This window comes from Ranitomeya variabilis, chromosome 5, assembly GCF_051348905.1.
Source record: "Ranitomeya variabilis isolate aRanVar5 chromosome 5, aRanVar5.hap1, whole genome shotgun sequence".
In the NCBI taxonomy this organism is placed as follows: Eukaryota; Metazoa; Chordata; class Amphibia; order Anura; family Dendrobatidae; genus Ranitomeya; species Ranitomeya variabilis.
The window spans coordinates 194,102,848-194,128,259 of NC_135236.1; the positions used below are offsets into that span (position 1 = coordinate 194,102,848).

At 42.4% G+C, this 25,412-nt stretch overlaps 1 protein-coding gene across 4 annotated transcripts in view; it reads left to right on the forward strand.

Annotated features, from left to right (window-relative positions):
- Window positions 1-25,412, forward strand: part of ATP8B4 (ATPase phospholipid transporting 8B4 (putative)) — a 327,013-nt gene that overhangs the window by 241,255 nt on the left and 60,346 nt on the right. For all 4 annotated transcript variants that reach the window (XM_077263705.1, XM_077263703.1, XM_077263704.1 and 1 more), the window contains 4 exons: window positions 303-346; window positions 2,175-2,340; window positions 6,725-6,913; window positions 19,317-19,432. In XM_077263705.1, the coding sequence (XP_077119820.1) occupies window positions 303-346; window positions 2,175-2,340; window positions 6,725-6,913; window positions 19,317-19,432 (515 nt within the window). The remainder of the gene's footprint in view (window positions 1-302; window positions 347-2,174; window positions 2,341-6,724; window positions 6,914-19,316; window positions 19,433-25,412) is intronic.

Below are 25,412 nucleotides of genomic sequence, written 5' to 3' on the forward strand. Positions count from 1 at the left end.
AGATGTCAATTCTGTCTGAATGTGGGGAGAGTGAAGTCAGCGCTGATTAACCGCAGCATCACAGAGGCTTTGCTGGGCGGAGAATGGAGCTTGCGTGACAGAGGCATAAGATCTAACATATCCATTTGGTTATCAATTCAAGTGCTAACTTCTCAGAGGAACGGGCTGGTAATTAAAAAGGTATTGCTTGACTTGTCTTTGACAAGCATATAAATAGTTTGGGATGTGAAATCCTGCTGACAGATTCTCTTTTAGGATTGTGTGCTGATTCTTATGGTCTCTTGATGGTTTTATTTCTCTAGGTGAAGTGCGTGATGAGCTCGGTCGTAAAGTGGAAATCACTGAGGTAATGACTATTTCCAATGTTGCTAAATAACGACTTTTACTAGTTGTAATGTGTTACGTATTGAAAACTGACAAAGGAACACAGTACTGTGTGTATTAACAGTTGTTTTTATAGCAAGGGATATGGAAATATCCTCTTCACAGAAGACGACAGTAGTAATCATATTCCTCATTATGAACCCTTTGAAGAAGACCTGTTACTTGCTAAAAAATGTAGTTAAGTACCTTGTAAAAATCCTTGATCTCCCTTGATTCTGCCGTTCTTCGGCACTTTTTTTGCTTTTAGAGCACAGTATGTGAAATTTTCTCCTAGGGCACGCACTTTCACCCCTTCCATCCCAGATGCTGCCAATGACCGATCTAGCTGATCTAACAGTTTCTGATGCTGCTGAGGTGTGATTGGCAGCATCTGGGAGGGAGGCTTGAAAGCACCCATCCCCCAAAGAAGACTCCGAATAAATGCCCAGTTTGTCTGAAAGCAGAAATTTCACATACTGCGCTCCTAAAACAACAAGTGTAAATATATATGCAATGAAGTGATGCATCACAAAACGGAAAAGAGCAGCAGAAACAGAGGAGCTCAGGCAATTTTACAGGCATTTTACTCATTTTTTTGGGCAAGTGACAGGTCCTTTTTCAAGAGCCTTTCCACATGACTTAGGATTTAAAGTCAAACCAGAATCTCCATTTGAATAAATCTGTTTCAGGATTTTTTTTCCCCTCATCAGTGCAAAGTAGGAGTAAATTGGCTGGGTGAGAGGTCTTCAAGGTGTATAAGGCGAAAAGTTTCATCTGAAAGAGAACTTGTCACCAGGTTTTCCTTATATGAACTAATCCACCATCTTAAAGCCTCCTTGAACAGTGCTTTTAACAACCGTTAATAAGAGCACAGCTACCCTACATATCTTACAACAACCTTTTTTTAATTCCTCCTGCACTGTATCCTATTTTGCACGGTCAGGTCCACCAGATGTCTTTGGTGTGTGCTCTCCTGTGTCCACAGTCTCCATCTTTCCTGTCTTTGATTGATGAGGCTGATGTCTTGGTCCACAGAGTTTGTTCTTCTCTTGCACGCGCACAGTAGAGAACAGGAGCCGCACAGGCGCAAGAGACTCTGTGAATGACATGACTTCAGCCACATCAATCAAGCACAGATCAACCAAACCCATTGGACCGGACCGCGCCGCTTTAGAATATGGTGCAGGAGGATTCTTACATATGCTAGTGAGTTGCACTCTCATTAATGGGTCTCTGGAGCGCTGTTCACGAGGACTTGAAGGTGGTGGATTTAGTTTATATAGCACAACCTGGTGACGGGTTCCCTTTAAGGAGACCCCCTAGCTGGCACATAGAGACTTACTGGGAATGAGATGAATGATAAGTCATATCTTCTCTGTAGATACCAGAAATCATTCTGTGTCAAGAGGTGTGGCTGCTAGATGTCAATGAATGTCTGTAAAAAAAAATCATTGCTTATAAAAATATGGCCATAGTTAGTAGATTTGCAGGCACAGCTGCTTCCAATAATCTGGGGTTTAGATAGTAACACTTGATTCTCATGAGAACTTTGTGACATTTTGGGTTCGTGACTGTTCAAGGAAGGCGCAATCCAGAACGCAGTCACTACACATACAGGGCCAGTAACCTTTCTTGCTGACAGTCATACATTTTCTTCTCCACATTGATGAATTACAATTGCGGTCTTGTATTGGATCGTACATCATTTCCTCCACAGTTTATTATTCATTGGGGATCAATATCAATGTGTTTATTGCAGATGATGTTATTATAATTTACTGTTTTCTATGTTTTATGTCTTTATATTCCAGAAAACGTCTCCAGTGGACTTTTCATTCAACCCTCTTGCTGACAGAAAGTTTCAGTTTTATGATCACAGCTTAATCGAGGCTATAAAGCTAGAAGAGCCTCATGTGCAGGAGTTTTTCCGATTACTTTCCTTATGTCACACAGTTATGTCTGAGGAGAAGAATGCAGGTTTGTATTCCTCGCAGTCACCAGTGGATTCAGTGCTGGAAACTGGATCCAAGAATGTCACCATGAAGAGATGTCAAGCGCTTGGACTCTCATCAGCGTTTGGTCTCTCATCAGCATTTTACTCTGTCGTTTTATTTCCCAATGCAATCCTTTATTGGCCCCATTTTTTGCACTTAGGGTTCCATATTAAAAAAAGATCATTTGACAATCCCAAAATTTTGTTCAATCATTTTCCTTGGAAAATCTTTGCCGGCTTAAATCAGCTGTTGGAAGAGAAGTGACCTGACCTGTCCTTCAGTCTCCTCCTCCAATAGGAAAACGACTCACATGAGAAAGCTATTTCTGAGTTGGAGGAATCAGATAGACAGTTCTGGTCTCATGCTCCTTGGTTGGCCGACTCTTTGTACAGGTCTCCTGTCCACAAACAAGAGGAGAACATATAAAGCTTACCGTATTTTTTGGCATATAAGACGCACTTTTTCCCCAAAAAAATTGTGAGGAAAATGGGGGGTGCGTCTTATATTCGGAACGCAGGCTTACCGGCATTGTGGCGGCAACAGAGGTGCGGGCATGATGTGGCACGGTGAGCTGTATGGCGTGAGCAGGTCCCATCCATATTTGAGGTGAATCCGCGGCCCGGTATTGATGGAGAGCAGCAGCGCTGGTGAGTTACAGTATTTTCCGGTGGCGGCGGCCATCTTGCTGAGGCCACGCGTGCGCAGATTCACTACTCTGCGTCCCAGGGCTTCAGGAAAATGGCCGCGGGAGGCCGCGCGTGCGCAGATGGAGATCGCGGCGGCCATTTTTCTGAAGCCCTGGGACGCAGAGTAGTGAATCTGCGCACGCGCGGCCTCAGCAAGATGGCCGCCGCCACCGGAAAATACCGTAACTTACGAGCGCTGCTGCTCTCCATCAATACCGGGCCGCGGATTCACCTCAAATATGGATGGGACCTGCTCACGCCATACAGCTCACCGTGCCACATCATGCCCGCACCTCTGTCGCCGCCACAATGCCGGTAAGCCCGCCGCCACCAGGAAAACCACCCAGCTCTGCTGCTCTCCTTCACTACTGCTGTGGCGTCACCTCAAATGTGGAAGGGACCCTGGCCGCTGCCACCTGAGGAAGTGACCGCACGTCTGCCACCGCCACAGCAACCTCCCCATGGACACCAGGCCATGGCGTCGCCCACCTAAGCAGGATGGGACCCTGCTCAGGTGCACGCCGTTCCACCCACCGCACCTCAGCATCACCTCACCTCTGCCACCACCATGCCTCCTGTGACCCTGCTCTGCCACTGCCTGCCCTCAGGTAAGAGATCTTAAATTCGGACAATAAGACGGACCACCATCTTATAAAAAATCTTTTTTTCTGCATTTTTCACCCCAAATTTAGGGTGCGTCTTATAGTACGGTGCGTCTTATATGCCAAAAAATACGGTATATATTAGCGAGTGCCATAAGATCATGTCCCCACCAAGTTTGTTGAGATAAAGACTAAACTGCCCAATCCCTTTAATCTGGTTTGTGCAATGTTGGATCCACCATGTTATAGGACCGGCATCCTAAATCCCTACCCTTTATAAGCCTCTATTAACGTGTGTGCTCGCGACATCTTTATTCCTAGGCAAAGCTGCTTCAGGAAAGTCTGTTTTGTGAATCGGCTTCACCAAAGGTCTTGCCTAAACGTCTTTTTTTCTTTTCTATGATTTAATCTGTAACTGGCAAATGACTTCCTAGCGGAAGCTGCCCAAAGAATGACCAAGAACAACACAAACACATGGAGCATATGAACCACCAAGAAATGTAGACTAAAAAAGTAAATTTTTAATGACCAGTATACAAAATATACACAATAATGTATCATAACTAGTGATGAGCGAGTATACTCGTTACTCGAGATTTCCCGAGCATGCTCGGGTGGTCTCCAAGTATTTTGGCGTGCGCAGAGATTTAGATTATGTCGACGCAGCTGCATGATTTGCGGCTGCTAGACAGCCTGAGCACATGCAGGGATTTCCTAACAAACAGGGAACCCCCACATGTATTCAAGCTGTCTAGCAGCCGCAAATCATGCAGCTGCATTGACATAAACTAAATCTCCTAGCACAAAAAAATACTCGGAGACCACCCGAACGTGCTCGGGAAATCTCGAGTAACGAGTATACTCACTCATCACTAATCACCCTGAAGGCATGAGCACAGATAGAGGGGCGTTCACATTAGATTTTATAAAAAATACATTAAGTGGAAGTGCATATATTCATAATGAAAGTCAAATTACCAATGGCAGACTCTTATCATCATGTTAGAAACACATAGCGTAGTTTATGTATTTTCAAGTCAGTGTCCAGCAGAGTATCTCCCTAACTGTTGGTGAATCGATTCACGTCATGTCCAGTCCTCACCTGTACTCATGACTGTGAGCGTAACACGTGCCCCAACGCACGTTTCGCATCGACTTCCTCAGGGGACAAAGAATAACCAAGCTCCTTCTTTTAACCACTTTGCAGTTGCCGAACGCGCATCGTTTTTACGTTGCTGCTCATCTTTAATTTTCCACTGCGTTTTTGCTGCGCTTTTTAAGGCGAGTTCCAGGCACAATCTACCTGAATAAGCCTTAGAGTAAGTGCAGACTGAGTTTTCTTTTAGGAGTTTTTAGAGCAGAAACTGAGCAGAAACTCTCCAAATCCTCCACAAAAGCTCAAAACTCCTCAAAAACATGGAGTTTCCGCTCCGATTCTGCTCTAAAACTTTTAGCACATACCCTAAGGCTGCCTTATCAGGCATGTGCAAAACCATGGTGCTAATAATGTACATAAATTCTGATTTTGTAATAACTTAGTTCTGTTGACCGCTCTGAAAACCAGATCTAGTGATGGATACGATGAATCCTTCCATTTCATTTACTGATTGTTGCTAAGAATTGTAGGCTTAGTAGAGGCAGGGGTTAACCAGGATGCAGAATCTCCCTTGCGGTGACCCTTCGCCATGTACTGCCCCGTACAGGAGTTATGCTACTTGAGCTTCCAGTATTTATAATTTAGCCTCCTCGTGGCTTTCAGGACAGACACGTGTTTGCAGTTCTGGAATTTTCAGAATTGCTGGTGACTCAGACATGATACCAGTGAAATTGCTCATGATGTGCATGTTTATGAATGGGTCCCACACATCTTCCTGTGACCTTTTTCACACGCATTTATTTAACCAAAAAAGGATGTTTCCCAAAGGTTTATAGATATTGCAAAACTGAAATGTTTCTTTTTCTGCCCGTTAAAGGTTGCTCTTTCCAGTTTTATTAGTCATATATAATAAATGCAGGCTTCTGTTAGGGGATCCTCTTCTGTATAGCACAGCGCTGCTTGGCTTGAGTCATAGATGTTTCTGAAATAATTCATTTAGACGTTATTTTCCCATGCACAATTTTTTCTTTTATTTTATCTTTAGTTGGATTCAGTTAGATAAATGTGGTTATGTTTTTTAAGTTATCATAGGATTTACCCAGAAGATTTGATCTCATCAAGCATTTAAGAGGATTTGGCTTTATAGGAAGGATCATTGGCAACATTTATAAGGAAGCGATCATCATAAAATCACCTATTGTATAATTCAGGTTTTTGCACTACACAAGTATGTAGTTAAAAAACATGGTAATATTTTTTTTTTCATATCGAAATCTTTATTAAAAAGCTATATTCGAAATCTTGCAATTTTCACATTGATCATTGGCGCTTTTTTAGGCTCATACTTCCTGTAGATTCTGGAAGAGTTTTCAGCATACTCCTTATCAGCAGAGGCAGAATTACAATGACACATCTATACATTGTGGTAAGCACAAAGCCACCATGTCACCTTCTCGACCCATCATCAATTTTGTAATATTTAAATTGAAGTCAGGAATATTTATACCTTCAATATACCATACACCATAGTTCTGTATCTGCAGGTTCCCATGATCTTTTTCGATCTCGACAGGACCACCATGTCTGTATATAGGCAGAGAGCAGTCAATCACCTGGAGCGGGGCAGGGAGAAGCCGGCCATGAGTCGCACTGGACCAGTTAGGTCTCTTCCTATGGTCCCCGGCTGGCTTGTCAAACTATGAATTGTCTGAAATTCCGAGGGTGTCAGAGTAGTAGCCATGCAGCCAAACTCTGATTCCGGCTGCTCATGGTTTGGGCAGCATGACCCGAGTGCCAGGATCCCTTTAAGTAATTTGCATTAAAGCTTAGCATCTTACTGTATGTGTTATGGCATCTTCTGATGAATGAAATGGTGTATTCAGGATCAGTATTATGCCGGATGCCTTTTTATATCTGACAGTTTAAAAAATATTTGTTTTTCCCATTATTTATATCCCTTTCCTTCTTTTTTTAACTGCACAGGAGATCTTTCTTACCAGGTTCAGTCACCGGATGAAGGAGCTTTGGTTACTGCTGCAAGGAATTTTGGCTTCATTTTCAAATCTCGAACACCGGAGACCATCACTGTGCAGGAGATGGGGAAAATTGTCACATACCAGCTCTTAGCCATACTAGACTTCAACAATGTCAGAAAAAGGATGTCTGTTATAGGTAATGAACTTTTTCCACTGATGTGTTTTACCCATGCAGCGCACTCACTAAGGGGGCTTTCACACTGCGTTCCAGCACTCGTTTGGTGGTCCCATCAAGGCTTATGTCCAAACCCCCCGCAAAACGGGATTCGGACGTATGCGCCGACGGGTCCATAGACTATAATGGTGCTGGCAGAGCAAACGCGCTCTATGACATGCATCATTTTTAGGAGTGTATACCTACTAGAGGCGGACACCCAGACATAGTAGACTGCATCAGGGTGTCTGCCTTCGGACACTCTGCCTGCAATATTAGAGTCTATGGCCCTGTCGACATATACGTCCAAATCCCGTTTGACAGGTGGAATGGGGGGGATGGACATATGCCCCGAAGGGGCCACCAAGCGTGTGCTAAACGCAGTGTGAAAGCTCCCAGACTCCTCTAGATCTCAGAACCATCTTATGTGTCTATTATTGTTATATATGCATTAGGGGATCAAGGTATGAAATGATTTAGGAACACATTTTGTAAACTATGCAGCATTAAATAGCAATTTGTATAAGTGGCTGTAAAGGTTAATCTTGGTCAGCCTCCACACCTGCTTTTATTACCGTCTGCTAAAGAAATGGTCGTCATTTTGATTGTACTTGAAGAAAGATGTGATTGAGCTTTGCCTGCCACTCAATAAATACATCTGACGAAATATTTGTGGAATAGGAATAAAAGTGGCCAGAATTAGTGTAAAATTTATCAAACTGGGTCATTATACCAATGCTGGGTGAACTCTAACAATGAATGATTGTTTTAGCTGCCCGATGATAGACCGCAATTGTCTAGGAAGGAGTCAGACATGATGAAAATGTTCTCCTTATAATCATTAGTCTGCAAAAGGGCTTCACATGAAAGAACGTTACAATGAATATCATTCGTATATTAAACACATATAGCCTGTTCAATGACTGTAATGGCCAATAATCACTAAATTGTGTGTGGCTGCAGACTATTCTTCATTTAAAGGGAATCTCACCAGGTGACCCTGATTCCAGCCATGTGTCACTTAATGGGCTACATATTGTAGTTTTATCAGCAAGAGATTATCACTAGAGGACTAGTAAACCTGCTACCATGATCTCTCTAAACCCGCTCCCACCACTGATTGGCAGTTTTCTGTCCATGCACAGTGCACTCAGAAAGCTGTCAATCACTGATGGGGGCAGGGTTATACAGAGCTCAGATTTTGAGAACTGGTAGATCAGCAGCAGAAAATATTATTTTATCAAAACTGTAGAAAGCATCCATCTAGTACCACATCACTGAAATCACCAGCATCATATTGTTTTCAAATGGGATAGAAAAAACCTGGTGACAGATTCCCTTTAAATTACCGAAGGCTGCCCTGTATCAAACTGCTAGATCTACAGCAGATAAACTGTGATTTTATCAAAACTGCAGCAAGCAGCCCAGTAACTGATACATCACTGTAATCAGGGTCTCTACCTCTTCATCAAGTTCTTCTCAGATGGTGAAGTGAAAACCGATTCCCTTTAAGGATTGATAAATCATCAACCTTTAGAGGTATAGCCAAAGTTTAGTCATTTTTTTAATTTATTTAGAACTAGCTGTACTACCCGGCTTCGCCCGGGGTAATAACTGCTGTTAGCAAAATAGAATGTGTTAACAAAAATTTATTCTGTACAAAAAAAACACAAAACAAATAGATAGAAATGTAATTATTAAAAGGCAAAAACTAAGCTAATAGAAGCATTTTACAACATATATTTCAACACCAGAGATATTCCACACAGATTTAACTAAATTGGCCAAGTAATGTGAAGTAATCTTCTACTACTTATTCGAGAGCCTTTTGATAAACGACATTCTTAGTTTTTCCTTCAGGTGCAAAGACAAACAGATTTTTGGCTGTTCCAACTCTTGAACAGGCCACATAAAGTTGACCATGAGAAAAGCATGGAGATTGTAAATCTAAGCTAGCTGAAGAGCCCGGCGTTGCCTGGGCATAGTAAATATCTGTGGTTAGTTATAGCACCTCACTTCTCTTATTTTCCCATCACGCCTCTCATTTTCCCCCTCACATCTCTCATTTTCTCCCTCACACCTCTCATTTTCCCCCTCACTCCTCTTATTTTCCCCCTCACTCCTCTCATTCCCCCTAACACTTGTCATTTCGACCTCACATCTGTCATTTTCCGATCACTCCACTATTTTCCCTCACTCCTCTCATTTTGCACTCACACCTTTTCATTTTCACCTCACCTCTCATTTTCACCTCAGTATATACATGTTTGTCATCTCCCTTATATATAGTATACACCTGTATGTCATCTCCTGTATATAGTATATACCTGTATGTCATCTCCCCTGTATATAGTATATACCTGCTGTGTGTCATCTCCCCTGTATATAGTATATACCTGTATGTCATCTCCTCCTATATATAGTATATACCTGTATGTAATCTCCTCCTGTATATAGTATATACCTGTGTGTCATCTCACCTATATATAGTATATATCTGTGTGTCATCTCCTCCTGTATATAGTATATACCTGTATGTCATCTCCTCCTATACATAGCATATACCTGTATGTCATCTCCTCCTGTATATACTATATACCTGTAGGTAATCTGCTCCTGTATATAGTATATACCTGTGTGTCATCTCCTTCTGTATATAGTATATACCTGTATGTCATCTCCTGCTGTATGTAGTATGTACCTGTATGTCATCTCCTCCTCTATATAGTATATACCTGTGTGTCATCTCTCCTGTATATAGTGTATATCTGTGTGTCATCTCCTCCTGCATATAGTATATACCTGTGTGTCATCTCCCCTGTAAATAGTATATACCTGTGTGTCATCTCCTCCTGTATATAGTATATACCTGTATGTCATCTCCTCCTGTATTAGACCTCGTTCACACGTTATTTGGTCAGTATTTTTACCTCAGTATTTGTAAGCTAAATTGGCAGCCTGATAAATCCCTAGCCAACAGTAAGCCCACCCCCTGGCAGTATATATTAGCTCACACATACACATAATAGACTGGTCATGTGACTGACAGCTGCCGGATTCCTATATGGTACATTTTTTGCTCTTGTAGTTTGTCAGCTTATTAATCAGATTTTTATTTTTGAAGGATAATACCAGACTTGTGTGTGTTTTAGGGCGAGTTTCGTGTGTCAAGTTGTGTGTGTTGAGTTGCGTGTGGCGACATGCATGTAGCGACTTTTGTGAGATGAGTTTTGTGTGGTGACATGCGTGTAGCAACTTTTTGTGTGTAGAGTTGCATGTGACAGGTTAGTGTAGCAAGTTGTGTGCAGCAAGTTTTGCGCATGGCAAGTTTTGCGCGTGGCGAGTTTTATGTGTGGTGCCTTTTGAGTATGTGCAAGTTTTGTGTGAGGCAACTTTTGCATGTGTTGCAACTTTTGTGCATGTGGCAATTTTTCCGCGTGTGCAAGTTTTGCGTGTGGCGAGTTTTCCATGAGGTGAGTTTTGCACGTGTGGCGAGTTTTGCATGTGGAGAGTTTTGCGCGTGGCGAGTTTTGAGCGGCGACTTTTGTGTTTCAACTTTTATGTGGCGAGGTTGGTGTATGTGTGGTGAAATGTGCGCTGAGGGTGGTATATGTGTTAGAGCACGTGGTAGTGTGTGGCGCATTTTGTGTGTGTGTTCATATCCCCGTGGTGGTGTGGTGATTATCCCATGTCGGGGCCCCACCTTAGCAACTGTACAGTATATACTCTTTGGCGCCATCGCTGTCATTCTTTAAGTCCCCCTTGTTCACATCTGGCAGCTGTTAATTTGCCTCCAACACTTTTCCTTTCATTTTTTCCCCATTATGTAGATAGGGGCAAAATTGTTTGGTGAATTGGAAAGCGCGGGGTTAAAATTTCACCTCACAACATAGCCTATGACGCTCTCGGGGTCCAGACGTGTGACTGTGCAAAATTTTGTGCCTGTAGCTGCGACGGTTCAGATGCCAATCCCGGACATACACACATACATACACACACATACATACACACATTCAGCTTTATATATTAGATGATATTAATATTTTCTCAAAAAGTCATATTATTTGAAAACTATAGCTACTGCTCTAACAACTATTTTACTAAATATGTATCGCCCAGTGGACATTTTAGGGGAAAGCTGCCTATTGCTAATTATAATCTGTGCTAAAAGAAGAGCGTTTGCATTTAGCACAACTTGTAGGGATTTCCCTGTGTGTGATTTGTGTTTTCTAAAGGATTGCAGTTATATTTATTATCATTGTGCCAGAACACTTATAAAGTAACCATGTTTTTTTTTCAGAAGTTAAAACTACACTTCAAAATAAAACACTTTGTGATATGTCTGATTACAGAAATCTAATGTCTCCTGAAGTTTCCATCTCAAATTTCCCAATTCATAGGTAAAAAACGTGTACAGTGAATGCAGGCGTTCTTATTACTGAGATAGATGACAGTTGTGCTCATAAAGTTCTATGCAGCAGGATGTCGGTGTCTGCTTATAGCTCCTCCCCCTTCCCTCCATAGAATTTTACAATCACCAACTGTCATCTCAGTAATGTGACAGTCTGTGTTCACCAATTCCTTGTCAGCGAAGGATCAATCCAATAAGAGAAAGCAGCATTTCTCCCTGATAAGATATATTACAAAGTTACTGATTTTCATGTACTCTATTGATTTATGTAATAAAAATTAAAACGACAGTTACTCTTTAAATATCAAATGTATGTATTCTGCTTATGTATTTTTTTTTCTGCACATTTACATCCCCTTTGGCTCGTGCATGGGTGGGATGTGTAACCATCGTCGTCATCTGACAGATTGTGCCATCATGTGAACAGGCAGAAACTACGTTCTGTCTTGGAAGATAAAAATTCCAAACTGATCAAAATCAGATCTTTCTCCTAAACCAAGTTTAGCAAATGCGTATTGTCTGTGATGTCTTGCTCTCTTCCTAGAACTGTGAAACTCTCCTTTGGCTTGTGCCCACATCCAGTCCATCGTCTTCTCCCAGCTTGTACCTCTCACACTTCAGACTGTTCCCTTCCAGACTGTCCTGTCTGCAGTCTTTCTTTTGTGTCCGCCTTTTCTATTTCAAAATGTACGGTTAATTTGATATTGTAGAAAATTCCATATAATTGAATATCACAGCATTAATGAGGTGTACACTTCATTTTAACATCTTTACGGTAACGATTCATTTAGAAAAATCCATCACAAATCCAAGAAGTGAAATGAGTTCTAATCTCCCTTTCTTTCTATATTTAATTCATTGTTCTTTTTGAGCCAGGAAACCCATTACTTATAGAAGATATTTCTTACAGTTTAGACGTTGAATGTTCATACTGGCTATGTGGAAAAAAAAAAGCTTCTAAAACACAAATTGGCTGTAAGCTGCGGTTGTCCTCAGAAATTTTTTTTTAACCAAAACCATGAATAGACGAGAGATCTCTGTTATTCATCACAATTCTCCATCCACCCTTTTCGTGTCTGCTAATCCACACGGAGACAAGTGAGACCAGTAAACACATGTTTGCATATTCAGGGGGAATGAGCAGGGAGACTAGAATCCGGAGAAGAGCAAACTTAGGCTATGGTGGATTTTCTATGCCTCCGTTATCTATTGATTGACAAACTGAAGCCATTAAATAAAGAACTTACTATACTTGTCACTAATGAACGAATGCTCGCCCTGTAAATACATATATGTCTGCATGGGGTTAACAGATGAAAATCGTTTGGTGTTTGTTTTGAGTCCTCCAATACTTCTGATTATATCAGGGTCAAATGCTCACATATAAGCTTTGCCGGATCCTGCATTTTTTAGGAATAATCTTTATACATAGTGTTTAGTTACTTTTTGTGTTCTCTGTGACGTGGTAGACATACTCCTAGTGAATATGATCTAAGCCGCACAGGCCCCCTTGTAATATGTTTGTACACTTGTGGGTTATGGTGGATCAGGGTGTATAATCACATTTAGAGGAATACAAATTGCAATGTATCATGTGTAGACATAACTAGAGTGACCCCATGTGGAGTATGAATTTCCCTCCAAGAAAATTTTGACTGCTCTAAATAGGGGACAGGGCAATCCACATTTGTAATAAAGACCCACATGGTTCTCTGTTAAATAATTCTATACACAGTGCTTCCTGAACTAAGTAATCCAATACACAGTGCCCCATAATACATACAGTTGTTCTCAAAAGTTTACATACCCCGGCAGAATTTTTGCCGGGGTATGTAAAAAACCAAAACTTTTTCTCCACTCATGGTTAGTGGTTGGGTGAAGCCATTCATTGTCAAACTACTGTGTTTTCTCTTTTTAAATCGTCATGACAACCTAAAACATCCAAATGACCCTGATCAAAAGTTCACATACCCCATTTCTTAATACCGTGTTTTGTCCCCTCTAACATCAGTGACAGCTTGAAGTCTTTTGTGGTAGTTGTGGATGAGGTTCTTTATTTTCTCAGATGGTAAACCTACCTACTCTTCTTGGCAAAAAAGCCTCCAGTTCCTGTAAATTCCTGGGCTGTCAAGCATGAACTGCATGCTTGAGATCTCCCCAGAGTGGCTCAATGATATTGAGGTCGGTAGACTGAGATGGCCACTCCAGAACCTTCACTTTGTTTTGCTGTAGCCAATGACAGGTCGACTTGGCCTTGTGTTTTGGATCATTGTCATGTTGAAACGTCCGAGTATGTCCCATGCGCAGCTTCTGGGCTGATGAGTGCAAATTTGCCTCCAGTATTTTCTGATAACGTGGTGCATTCATCTTTCTTTCAACTTTGACCAAGTTTCCTGTGCCTTTTAGCTCACACATCCCCAAAACATCAGTGATCCACCTCCGTGCTTTATAGTAGGAATGGTGTTCCTTTCATCATAGGCCTTGTTGACCTCTCTCCAAATGTAACATTTATGGTTGTGGCCATAAAGTTAAATTTTGGTCTCACCACGCCAAATTACCTTGTTCCAGAAGTTTTGTTCCTTGTCTTTATGCTGTTTCACTATTTTTCAGAGAGTCCTGTATCTGAGCTGATGTTATTTGTGGGTTTTTCTTTGCATACCGAACAATTTTCCTGGCAGTTGTGGACGACATTTTTGTTGGCCTACCTGACAGTGGGTTTGTTTTTATAGACCCCTGATTTTCCATTTGTTAATCACAGGTTGAACGCTACTGACTGGCATTTTCAATTCATTAGATATCTTTTTGTATTCCTTTCCTGTTTTATACAGTTCAACTACCTTTTCTCATAGATTTGTTGATAATTCTTTTGCTTTCTCCATGACTCACAATCCAGAAACATCAGTGGCTGGATGAAAGATGCAAGAGTCTGTCTGCATCCCAGAAACTCACTCAGCTTTTATGCACACACACTGATTACAAGCAAACAGGTCGCAGGTGAGGATGTTACCTCTAGTAGCCATTCAAACCCATTTGTGTCAACTTCTGTGCATGTTATCAGGCCAAAATCACCAGGGTATGTGAACTTTTGATCAGGGTCATTTTGATGTTTTTGGTTGTCATTATGATTTAAAAAGAGAAAATATAGTAGTTTATAAATGGCTTCATCCAACCACCAACCATGAGTGGGAAAAAAAGTTTTGGCGTTATCATTCCTATTCTCTGAAAAAAGGCCAAGAAATCAAAAATTCTGCCGCGGTATGTAAACTTTTGAGCACGACTGTTTACAATGCCCCCATAATACAATACTCGAGGCCCCATAATACATATACAGGACTCCATAATACATGCACAAAGCCCTCATAATACAAAAATGATGCTCCATAATACATAATCCAATACAGTGTCCCCATAATACATGCACGATGCCTTATAAGACAATACATGATGCCCTGTAATACATACAAAATGCCCCCATAATACAATACACAATGCCCCATAATACAATACACAGTGCCACGTAATGCATACACAATGCCTCCATAGTACAATACTAGATGCCCCATAATACATACTACATACACAACTACCGCATAATACAAAATACAATACACAATGCCCCCATAATGCAGTACACGATGCCCCAATAATACGGTACTTAACAAAATAATCTATGCTCGCATAATACATTGTACAAAACACATTGCTCCCATAGTACATAATACAATACACAGTGCCCCATAATACAATACATGATGCCCCAATATTACAAAATGCAATACACAGTGCCCCCATAATATATAATACAATACACAGTGCCCCATGATACAATGCACAAGAAAAGTTGTCTCCAGCGACCACAGGAGATATAATTCTTAAAACATTTATTTATCATCATATTAAAAAACACAGATATGCAGATGAGCAATCCCAGTGCAAGGAATGAATCCTACAGGTTTCAACCTACACAGTCTTAATCATGGATACAATGCACAGTGCCCCAAAATACAATACTTGATGCCCCCATAATACATAATACAATACACGATGCCCCATAATACATAATACAATACACAGTGCCCTAAAATACAATACACAGTGCCCCCATAATATATAATACAATACAATACACAGTGCCCCATAATACAATACACAGTGCCCCATAATACAATACACAGTGCCCTCATAATATATAATACAATACACAGTGCCCCATAATACATAATACAACACCGTGCCCCATAATAAAATACACAGTGCCCCCCTAATATATAATATAAAACACAGTGCCCTGTAATATATAATATAATACACAGTGCCCCGATAATATATAATACAATACAGTGTCCCCATAATATATAATACAATACACAGTGCCCCCATAATATATAATACAATACACAGTGCCCCCATAATATATAATACAATACACAGTGCCCCATAATATATAATACAATACACAGTGCCCCATAATACAATACATGATGCCCCCATAATACAATACACAATGCCCCAAAATACAATACACGATGCCCCATAATACTATACACAGTGCCCTATAATACAATACATGATGCCAGGTAATACAAAACACAATGCCCCATAATACAATACACAGTGCCCCCATAATATATAATACAATGCACAGTGCCCCATAATATATAATACAATACACACTGCCCCATAATATATAATACAATACACAGTGCTCCATAATACAATACACATTGCCTCCATAATGTATAATGAATTACAGTGCCCCATAATACAATACACGATGCCCCCATAATATGTAATACAATTCACAGTGCCCCATAATACAATACACAGTACCCCATAATATATTATATAATACACAGTGCCCCATAATACAATACACTGTGCCCCATAATACAATACACGATGCCCTAATAATATACACTGCTCAAAAAAATAAAGGGAACACTAAAATCCCACATCCTAGATATCACTGAATGAAATATTCCAGTTGTAAATCTTTATTCATTACATAGTGGAATGTGTTGAGATCAATAAAACCTAAAAATTATCAACGTAAATCACAACTGATATCCCACAGAGGTCTGGAGTTGGAATGATGCTCAAAATCAAAGTGGAAAATGAAGTAACAGGCTGATCCAACTTCAGTGGAAATGCCTCCAGACAAGGAAATGATGCTCAGTAGTGTGTGTGACCTCCATGTGTCTGTATGACCTCCCTCCAATGCCTGGGTATGCTCCTGATGAGGCGGTGGATGGTCTCCTGAGGGATCTTCTCCCAGACGTGGACTAAAGCATCCACCAACTCCTGGACAGTCTGTGCTGCAACGTGACGTTGGTGGATGGTGCGAGACATGATGTCCCAGATGCGTTCAATCGGATTCAGGTCTGGGGAACGGGCGGGCCAGTCCATAGCTTCAATGCCTTCATCTTGCAGTAACTGCTGACACATTCCAGCCACATGAGGTCTGGAATTGTCCTCCAGTAGGAGGAACCTAGGGCCAACTGCACCAGCATATGGTCTCACAAGGGGTCTGAGGATCTCATCTCGGTACCTAATGGCAGTCAGGCTACCTCTGGCGAGCATGTGGAGGGCTGTGCGACCTTCCAAAGAAATGCCACCCCACACCATTACTGACCCACTGCCAAAACCGGTCCTACTGAAGGATGTTGCAGGCGTCTCCAGACTCTGTCACGTGTGTCACATGTGCTCAGTGTGAACCTGCTTTCATCTGTAAAGCGCCAGTGGCTAATTTGCCAATCCTGATGTTCTGTGGCAAATGCCAGGCCTCCTGCACGGTGTTGGGCTGTGAGCACAACCCCCATCTGTGGACGTCAGGCACTCAGACCATGCTTATGGAGTCGGTTTTTAACCGTTTGTGCAGACACATACACATTTGTGGCCTGCTGGAGGTCATTTTGCAGGGCTCTGGCAGTGCTCCTCCTGTTCCTCCTTGCACAAAGGCTGAGGTAGCGGTCCTGCTGCTGGGTTGTTGCCCTCCTACGGCCCCCTCCACGTCTCCTGGTGTACTGGCCTGTCTCCTGGTAGCCTTCCAGCCTCTGGACACTCTGCTGACACACACAGCAAACCTTGTTGCCAAAGCTTGCATTGACGTGCCATCGTGGATGAGCTGCACTTCCTGAGCCACTTGTGTGGGTTGTAGAGTCCGTCTCATGCTACCGTGAGTGTGAAAGCACAACCAACATTCAAAAGTGACCAAAACATCAGCCAGAAAGCATTGGCACTGAGATGTGGTCCGTGGTCCCTACCTGCAGAACCACTTCTTTATTGAGTGTGTCTTGATAATTGCCAATAATTTCCATCTTTTGTCTATTCCATTTGCACAACAGCATGTGGAATTGATTGTCAAACAGTGTTGCTTCCTAGGTGGACAGTTTGATTTCACAGAAGATTGATTTACTTGGCGTTATATTTTGTTGTTTAAGTGTTCCCTTTATTTTTTTAAGCAGTGTATAATACAATTCACAGTGTCCCATAATACAATACACAGTGCCCCCATAATATATAATATAATACACAATGCCCGATAATATATAATACAATACACAGTGCCCCATAGTACAATACCTGATGCCCCCATAATACATAATACAATACATTATGCCACTTGTAATTCTATGCAACGCACCCATTAAATTGACAATTTTGCACTGGCCAAATAAAGTTACCTGTCCCAGTTCCCTCGATGTTCTCTAAATTGGGCAGTCTGTCCTCTCTTGCGGACCAACAAATTTGTTAAATAGCGAGACAGAGAGTCGTTCACACTTTTGCTCCTTACAATAGACAATTGATTTCAACTGTATCCATGTTACCCCAATGAGCATAATGATAAAAATAAAGCAAGAGACTCAAAATTCATATAAAAATAACAATCTTTATTAGAATATAAAAAAGGTTATTCAATAAAAAGTGGCACTGTATAGGGTTTAAAAAATAAAGAATAGGGCAGCCCAATTATATCACTGTAAGCTAAATGTACATCCTGTAAATAGAGGGCATATATATGATAAACCAAGAGGGTACTGTAATCACGAAAATCATAAATGCCCACTAAGCACAGAACAGAGCAGTTCAATCAAACACTAAACATTGCCAAGTGGAGCGGGTGTTGATCAAGCAGTCATCCACAGCCCATGTATTGTTTGATCAGAGGGACCCCTGAACAGACAGAGGTAAAGTGTGGCCCACGGGCCACATCTGGCCCTGTGGCTGTTTCTGTCCAGCTCACCAAAGGGCTCGAAATAGTGATGTACTGCACCACCACCATGTACTGCCTCTCCGTCACCATCCTCTTCCACCATTCAATCTGTGTGACTGAGACTCTGCGCAGGAGTTGTTGGGACATCCTAGACCATGCCTGCTGTGCGTAGCCTCAGTCCACATGGAGGGGAGCAGTGCATCAAAGGGAACAAGGTTAACCGAATAGTTTGATTTTTTTAATTTCTTTTTATTTATTCTTTAATTCTCAGTCAGCACATGGGGAAACTGAAGGGCATCATACCGTGTATGGGGCTACAGGGACATCAGAGTGTGTATGGGTGTATTATATTGTATGGATGAGCAGTGATGGTATCAAACTCTGTAGGGGGGCTGTGTGGATCATCTCCATACAAGAACAGTTTTTAACACATCCAGTTGTGGAACTAATTATTATTCCAAGATCTATTGATTAAAATAAACTTGTTCATGGGACAACGCCTTGAAATTCGGCCGGTTGGTTCAGGCCTCCACAATAATCACTGTCTCGTGGCCCGTTGAAAAATGAATTGCCCACTCCTACACTTGGACACGTTGAAAAGAAAAAATGTTCTTAACGTTGTAGATCATTGTTATAACGCAGCACCAAAATAATTTTTGCTTGTATTTAGTATTTATATACCTTTTGGGAAAGATATGATTTTTTTGCATGCTTCACAAACTTATCTATTGCCGTTAACAAGGTTGTTCTTTTTTTACCAGTGCGAAATCCTGAAGGTCAAATTAAACTTTACTGCAAAGGTGCAGACACTATCCTGTATGAGAGGCTTCATGTCAGTAGTGAAGAATTAATGTACATTACTTCAGAACATCTCAATGTGAGTATGCCACCTGTCCCTAATGGAGGAGTGTAGTTTACATGTGCACTTCATATCCCATTGCTGGAAGTAGTTGGTAGTGCGCATGCACCTAAATTAACCTGCCCTGATTTTTGGTCTGATGGCGATATGTGAGCCGAGGAGACTGCTCCCACCCTTGTGGTCATGTCCAGAAGCTCTGTGTTCCACCATTTCACAGACCAGAAGTCACTATTGTGTTCTGCATCCCTCGGATATCATGCGTTGTGAGGGTTCTATATGGCTGAAAATACCCAAAAGTGACACCATTCTAAAACTGCACCCCTCAAGGTGCTCAAAACCACATTCAAGAAGTTTATTAAACCTTCAGGTGTTTCACAGCAGCAGAAGCAACATGGAAGGAAAAAATGAACATTTAACTTTTTAGTCACAAAAATGATCTTTTAGCAACAATTTTTTTATTTTCCCAAGGGTAAAAGGAGAAACTGGACACCGAACGTTGTTGTCCAATTTGTCCTGAGTACGCTAGTACCTCATATGTGGGGGTAAACCACTGTTTGGGCGCACGGCAGGGCTCGGAAGGGAAGGAGCGCCATTTGACTTTTTCAATGAAAAATTGGCTCCAATCTTTAGCGGACACCATGTCGCATTTGGAGAGCCCCCGTGTGCCTAAACATTGGAGCTCCCCCACAAGTGACCCCATTTTGGAAACTAGACCCCCCAAGGAACTTATCTAGAAGCATAGTGAGCACTTTAAACCCTCAGGTGCTTCACAAATTGATCCGTAAAAATGAAAAAGTACTTTTTTTTCACACAAAATTTCTTTTAGCTTAAATTTTTTCATTTTCACATGGGCAACAGGGTAAAATGGATCCTAAAATTTGTTGGGCATTTTCTCCTGAGTACGCAGATACCTCATATGTGGGGGTAAACCACTGTTTGGGTGCACGGCAAGGCTCGGAAGGGAAGGCGCGCCATTTGACTTTTTGAATGGAAAATTAGCTCCAATCGTTAGCGGACACCATGTCGCGTTTGGAGAGCCCCTGTGTGCCTAAACATTGGAGCTCCCCTACAAGTGACCCCATTTTGGAAACTAGACCCCCCAAGGAACTTATCTAGATGCATAGTGAGCACTTTAAACCCCCAGGTGCTTCACAGAAGTTTATAACGCAAAGCCGTGAAAATAAAAAATAATTTTTCTTTCCTCAAAAATGATTTTTAGCCCAGAATTTTTTAATTTCCCAAGGGTAACAGGAGAAATTGGACCCCAAATGTTGTTGTCCAGTTTGTTCTGAGTACCATGATACCCCATATGTGGGGGTAAACCACTGTTTGGGTGCACGGCAGGGCTCGGAAGGGAAGGCACGCCATTTGGCTTTTTGAATAGAAAATTAGCTCCAATCATTAGCGGACACCATGTCGCGTTTGGAAAGCCCCTGTGTGCCTAAACATTGGAGCTCCCCCACAAGTGACCCCATTTTGGAAACTAGACCTACCAAGGAACTCATCTAGATGTGTGGTGAGCACTTTGAACCCCCAAGTGCTTCACAGAAGTTTATAACGCAGAGCCATGAAAATAAAAAATTATTTTTCTTTTCTCAAAAATGATTTTTTAGCCCACAATTTTTTATTTTCCCAAGGGTAACAGGAGAAATTGGACCCCAAAAGTCAAAAGTTGTTGTCCAGTTTCTCCTGAGTACGCTGATACCCCATTTGTGGGGGTACACCACTGTTTGGGCACACGTCGGGGTTCGGAAGGGAAGTAGTGACGTTTTGAAATGCAGACTTTGATGGAATGCTGTGCGGGAGTCACGTTGCGTTTGCAGAGCCCCTGATGTGCCTAAACAGTAGAAACTCCCCACAAGTGACCCCATTTTGGAAACTAGACCCCCAAGGGAACTTATCTAGATGTGTGGTGAGCACTTTGAACCCCCAAGTGCTTCACAGAAGTTTATAACGCAGAACCGTGAAAATAATGTTTTCTTTCCTCAAAAATATTTTTTTAGCCCAGAATTTTTTAATTTTCCCAAGGGTAACAGGAGAAATTTGACCCCAAGAGTTGTTGTCCAGTTTGTTCTGAGTACCATGATACCCCATATGTGGGGGTAAACCACTGTTTGGGTGCACGGCAGGGCTCGGAAGGGAAGGCACGCCATTTGGCTTTTTGAATAGAAAATTAGCTCCAATCATTAGCGGACACCATGTCGCGTTTGGAAAGCCCCTGTGTGCCTAAACATTGGAGCTCCCCCACAAGTGACCCCATTTTGGAAACTAGACCTACCAAGGAACTCATCTAGATGTGTGGTGAGCACTTTGAACCCCCAAGTGCTTCACAGAAGTTTATAACGCAGAGCCATGAAAATAAAAAATTATTTTTCTTTTCTCAAAAATGATTTTTTTAGCCCACAATTTTTTATTTTCCCAAGGGTAACAGGAGAAATTGGACCCCAAAAGTCAAAAGTTGTTGTCCAGTTTCTCCTGAGTACGCTGATACCCCATTTGTGGGGGTACACCACTGTTTGGGCACACGTCGGGGTTCGGAAGGGAAGTAGTGACGTTTTGAAATGCAGACTTTGATGGAATGCTGTGCGGGAGTCACGTTGCGTTTGCAGAGCCCCTGATGTGCCTAAACAGTAGAAACTCCCCACAAGTGACCCCATTTTGGAAACTAGACCCCCAAGGGAACTTATCTAGATGTGTGGTGAGCACTTTGAACCCCCAAGTGCTTCACAGAAGTTTATAACGCAGAACCGTGAAAATAATGTTTTCTTTCCTCAAAAATATTTTTTTAGCCCAGAATTTTTTAATTTTCCCAAGGGTAACAGGAGAAATTTGACCCCAAGAGTTGTTGTCCAGTTTCTCATGATACCCCATATGTGGGGGTAAACCACTGTTTGGGCACATGCCGGGGCTCGGAAGGGAAGTAGTGACGTTTTGGAATGCAGACTTTGATGGAATGGTCTGCGGGCGTCACGTTGCGTTTGCAGAGCCCCTGATGTGCCTAAACAGTAGAAACCCCCCACAAGTGACCCCATTTTGGAAATTAGACCCCCACAAGGAACTTATCTAGATGTGTGGTGAGCACTTTGAACCCTCAAGTGCTTCACAGAAGTTTATAACGCAGAGCCGTGAAAATAAAAAATAAATTTTCATTCCTCTAAAATTATGTTTTAGCAAGCAATTTTTTATTTTTGCAAGGGTAACAGGAGAAATTGGACCCCAATAATTGTTGTCCAGTTTGTCCTGAGTATGCTGGTACCCCATATGTGGGGGTAAACCACTGTTTGGGCGCACGGCGGGGCTCGGAAGGGAGGGAGCACCATTTGACTTTTTGAACGCAAGATTGGCAGGAATCAATGGTGGCGCCATGTTGCGTTTGGAGACCCCTGATGTGCCTAAACAGTGGAAACCCCTCAATTCTAACTCCAACACTAGCCCCAACAGACCCCAAACCCTAATCCCAACTCTAGATATAACCCTAACCCCAACACACCCCTAACCACAACCCTAACCCAACACACCCCTAATCCCAACCCTAACCCTAATCCCAACCCTAACCACAACACTAACCCCAACACACCCCTAACCCTAACCACAAGCCTAATCTTAACCCTATTTCCAACCCTAGCCCTAATTCCAACCCGAACTCTAAATCCAACCCTAACCCTAAGGCTATGTGCCCACATTGCGGATTCGTGTGAGATTTTTCCGCACCATTTTTGAAAAATCCGCAGGTAAAAGGCACTGCGTTTTACCTGCGCATTTACCCCGGATTTCCAGTGTTTTTTGTGCAGATTTCACCTGCGGATTCCTATTGAAAAGCAGGTGTAAAACGGAATCCGCACAAAGAATTGACATGCTGCGGAAAATACAACACAGCGTTTCCGCGCGTTTTTTTCCGCACCATGGGCACAGCGGATTTGGTTTTCAGTAGGTTTACATTGTACAGTAAACCTGATGGAAAACTGCTATGAATCCGCATCGGCCAATCCGCTGCGGATCCACAGCCAAATCCGCACCATGTGTGCACATAGTCTAATCTAACCCTAACTCTAGTTCTAACCCTAATTCTAACCCTAATCCTAACCCTAACCCTAGCCCTAACCCTAACCCTAGTGGGGGAAGAAAAAAAAAATATATATTTTCTTTATTTTTATTATTGTCCCTACCTATGGGGGTGATAAAGGGGGGGTTCATTTACTATTTTTTTATTTTGATCACTGTGATAGGTTTTATCACAGTGATCAAAATGTACCTGGAACGAATCTGCCGGCCGGCAGATTCAGCGGGCGCACTGCGCATGCGCCCGCCATTTTGGAAGATGGCAGCGCCCATGAAGAAGACGGACGGACACCGCGAGGCTCGGTAAGTATGAGGGGGGGGGAGATCGGAGCACGGGGGGGAGATCGGAGCACGGGGGGGTAGATCGAAGCACGGGGGGAGCGGACAGGAGGACGGGGGAGCGGACAAGAGGACGGAGGGGAGCGGACCACAGTACGGGGCGGAAAGGAGGACTGGGGAGGCGATCGGTGGGGGGGCAGATTAGGTTTTCCAGCCATGGCCGATGATATTGCAGCATCGGCCATGGCTGGATTGTAATATTTCACCATTTTCATAGGTGAAATATTACAAATCGCTCTGATTGGCTGTTTCACTTTCAACAGCCAATCAGAGCGATCGTAGCCACGGGGGGGTGAAGCTACCCCCCCGGGCTGAAGTACCACTCCCCCTGTCCCTGCAGATCGGGTGAAATTGGAGTTAACCCTTTCACCTGATCTGCAGGGACGCGATCCGACCATGACGCCACATAGGCGTCACAGGTCGGATTGGCACCGACTTTCATGACGTCTACGTGGCGTCAAAGGTCGGGAAGGGGTTAAACACTGATGGCTGACTGCTGTAATGTTATTTTAAAGAAACACTCACTTCAACTGTTTTATCCTTTTAATATATTGCAGTCATCATATTATATAGTACTGTGCAGTTACAATTGCTCATTTTGCCTTTCTACCCTGCTAATTCTTCTCTTTTATCTGTTCTATGTAGAAACAAGAAGTTTCTTGTCCCTGCATTTATCCCTCTGCAGCTCCTTCAGGGTTACCTTTGGTCTCTGCGCTGCTTCTCTGATTAATACCGTCCTCACCCAGGCTGAGAGTTTTGGTGAGCGGCACAGAGACCAAAGGTAACCCTGAAGGAGCTTCAGAGTTCCTAAGCAGAGACTGGAGTATCTGTCTATACGACCACAATAAGCCGTACACTCCATAGAGGTGGGCTTTATGGAAAAGTGGGCAGAAAAATTTAAAAATTACACTCACAAATTGTAGACTCGTTTTAAGTTTGCCAAAAGACATGTGGGTGACTCCCCAAATGTATGACGGAAGGTGCTATGGTCAGATGAGTCCAAAATTGAATTTTTGGCCACCAAAGTAAACGCTATGTTTGGCGCCAAACCAACACAGCTCGTCCCCACATGGTCAGATAGAGGTTCTAACCGATCATGTATAGGTACGTCATGACATGCCCAGAGCATGGTCTGAGAGGCTTCTGTCAGTACAAGGGCTCTCTCACACGAGTGGATAACATAGCCAGGTGTTGTGCAATGTTTTATCGCATAGTACTCAGACCAGTGTTATTCTATGGGGCAGCTGAGATTTGTGATTTTTTTTTCTCATGTCTATTCGACATGAGAAAACAATTGCAGTATGCTTCGAGACTCGGCTCACACGCACCCATACAAGTGTATGGGTGCGTGGAAAACATCAGACTGCACTCGGATGTCATCCCACTGCAGTGCTATTACCGCATACACAGGCAATGGAAAAGATGGAGATATTACTTTCTCTATCTACTCCACACCTGTGCTGTGATTCTCTCATGCAAGAGAATCGGAGCACAGTGCACTGACACTCAGATCAAACTCTAACTAAGTATTTTCATAATCGACCCCGATTTTCTCGCATGAGAGAATCAACAGCAGTGTGATCCCGGCCTAATACCAACG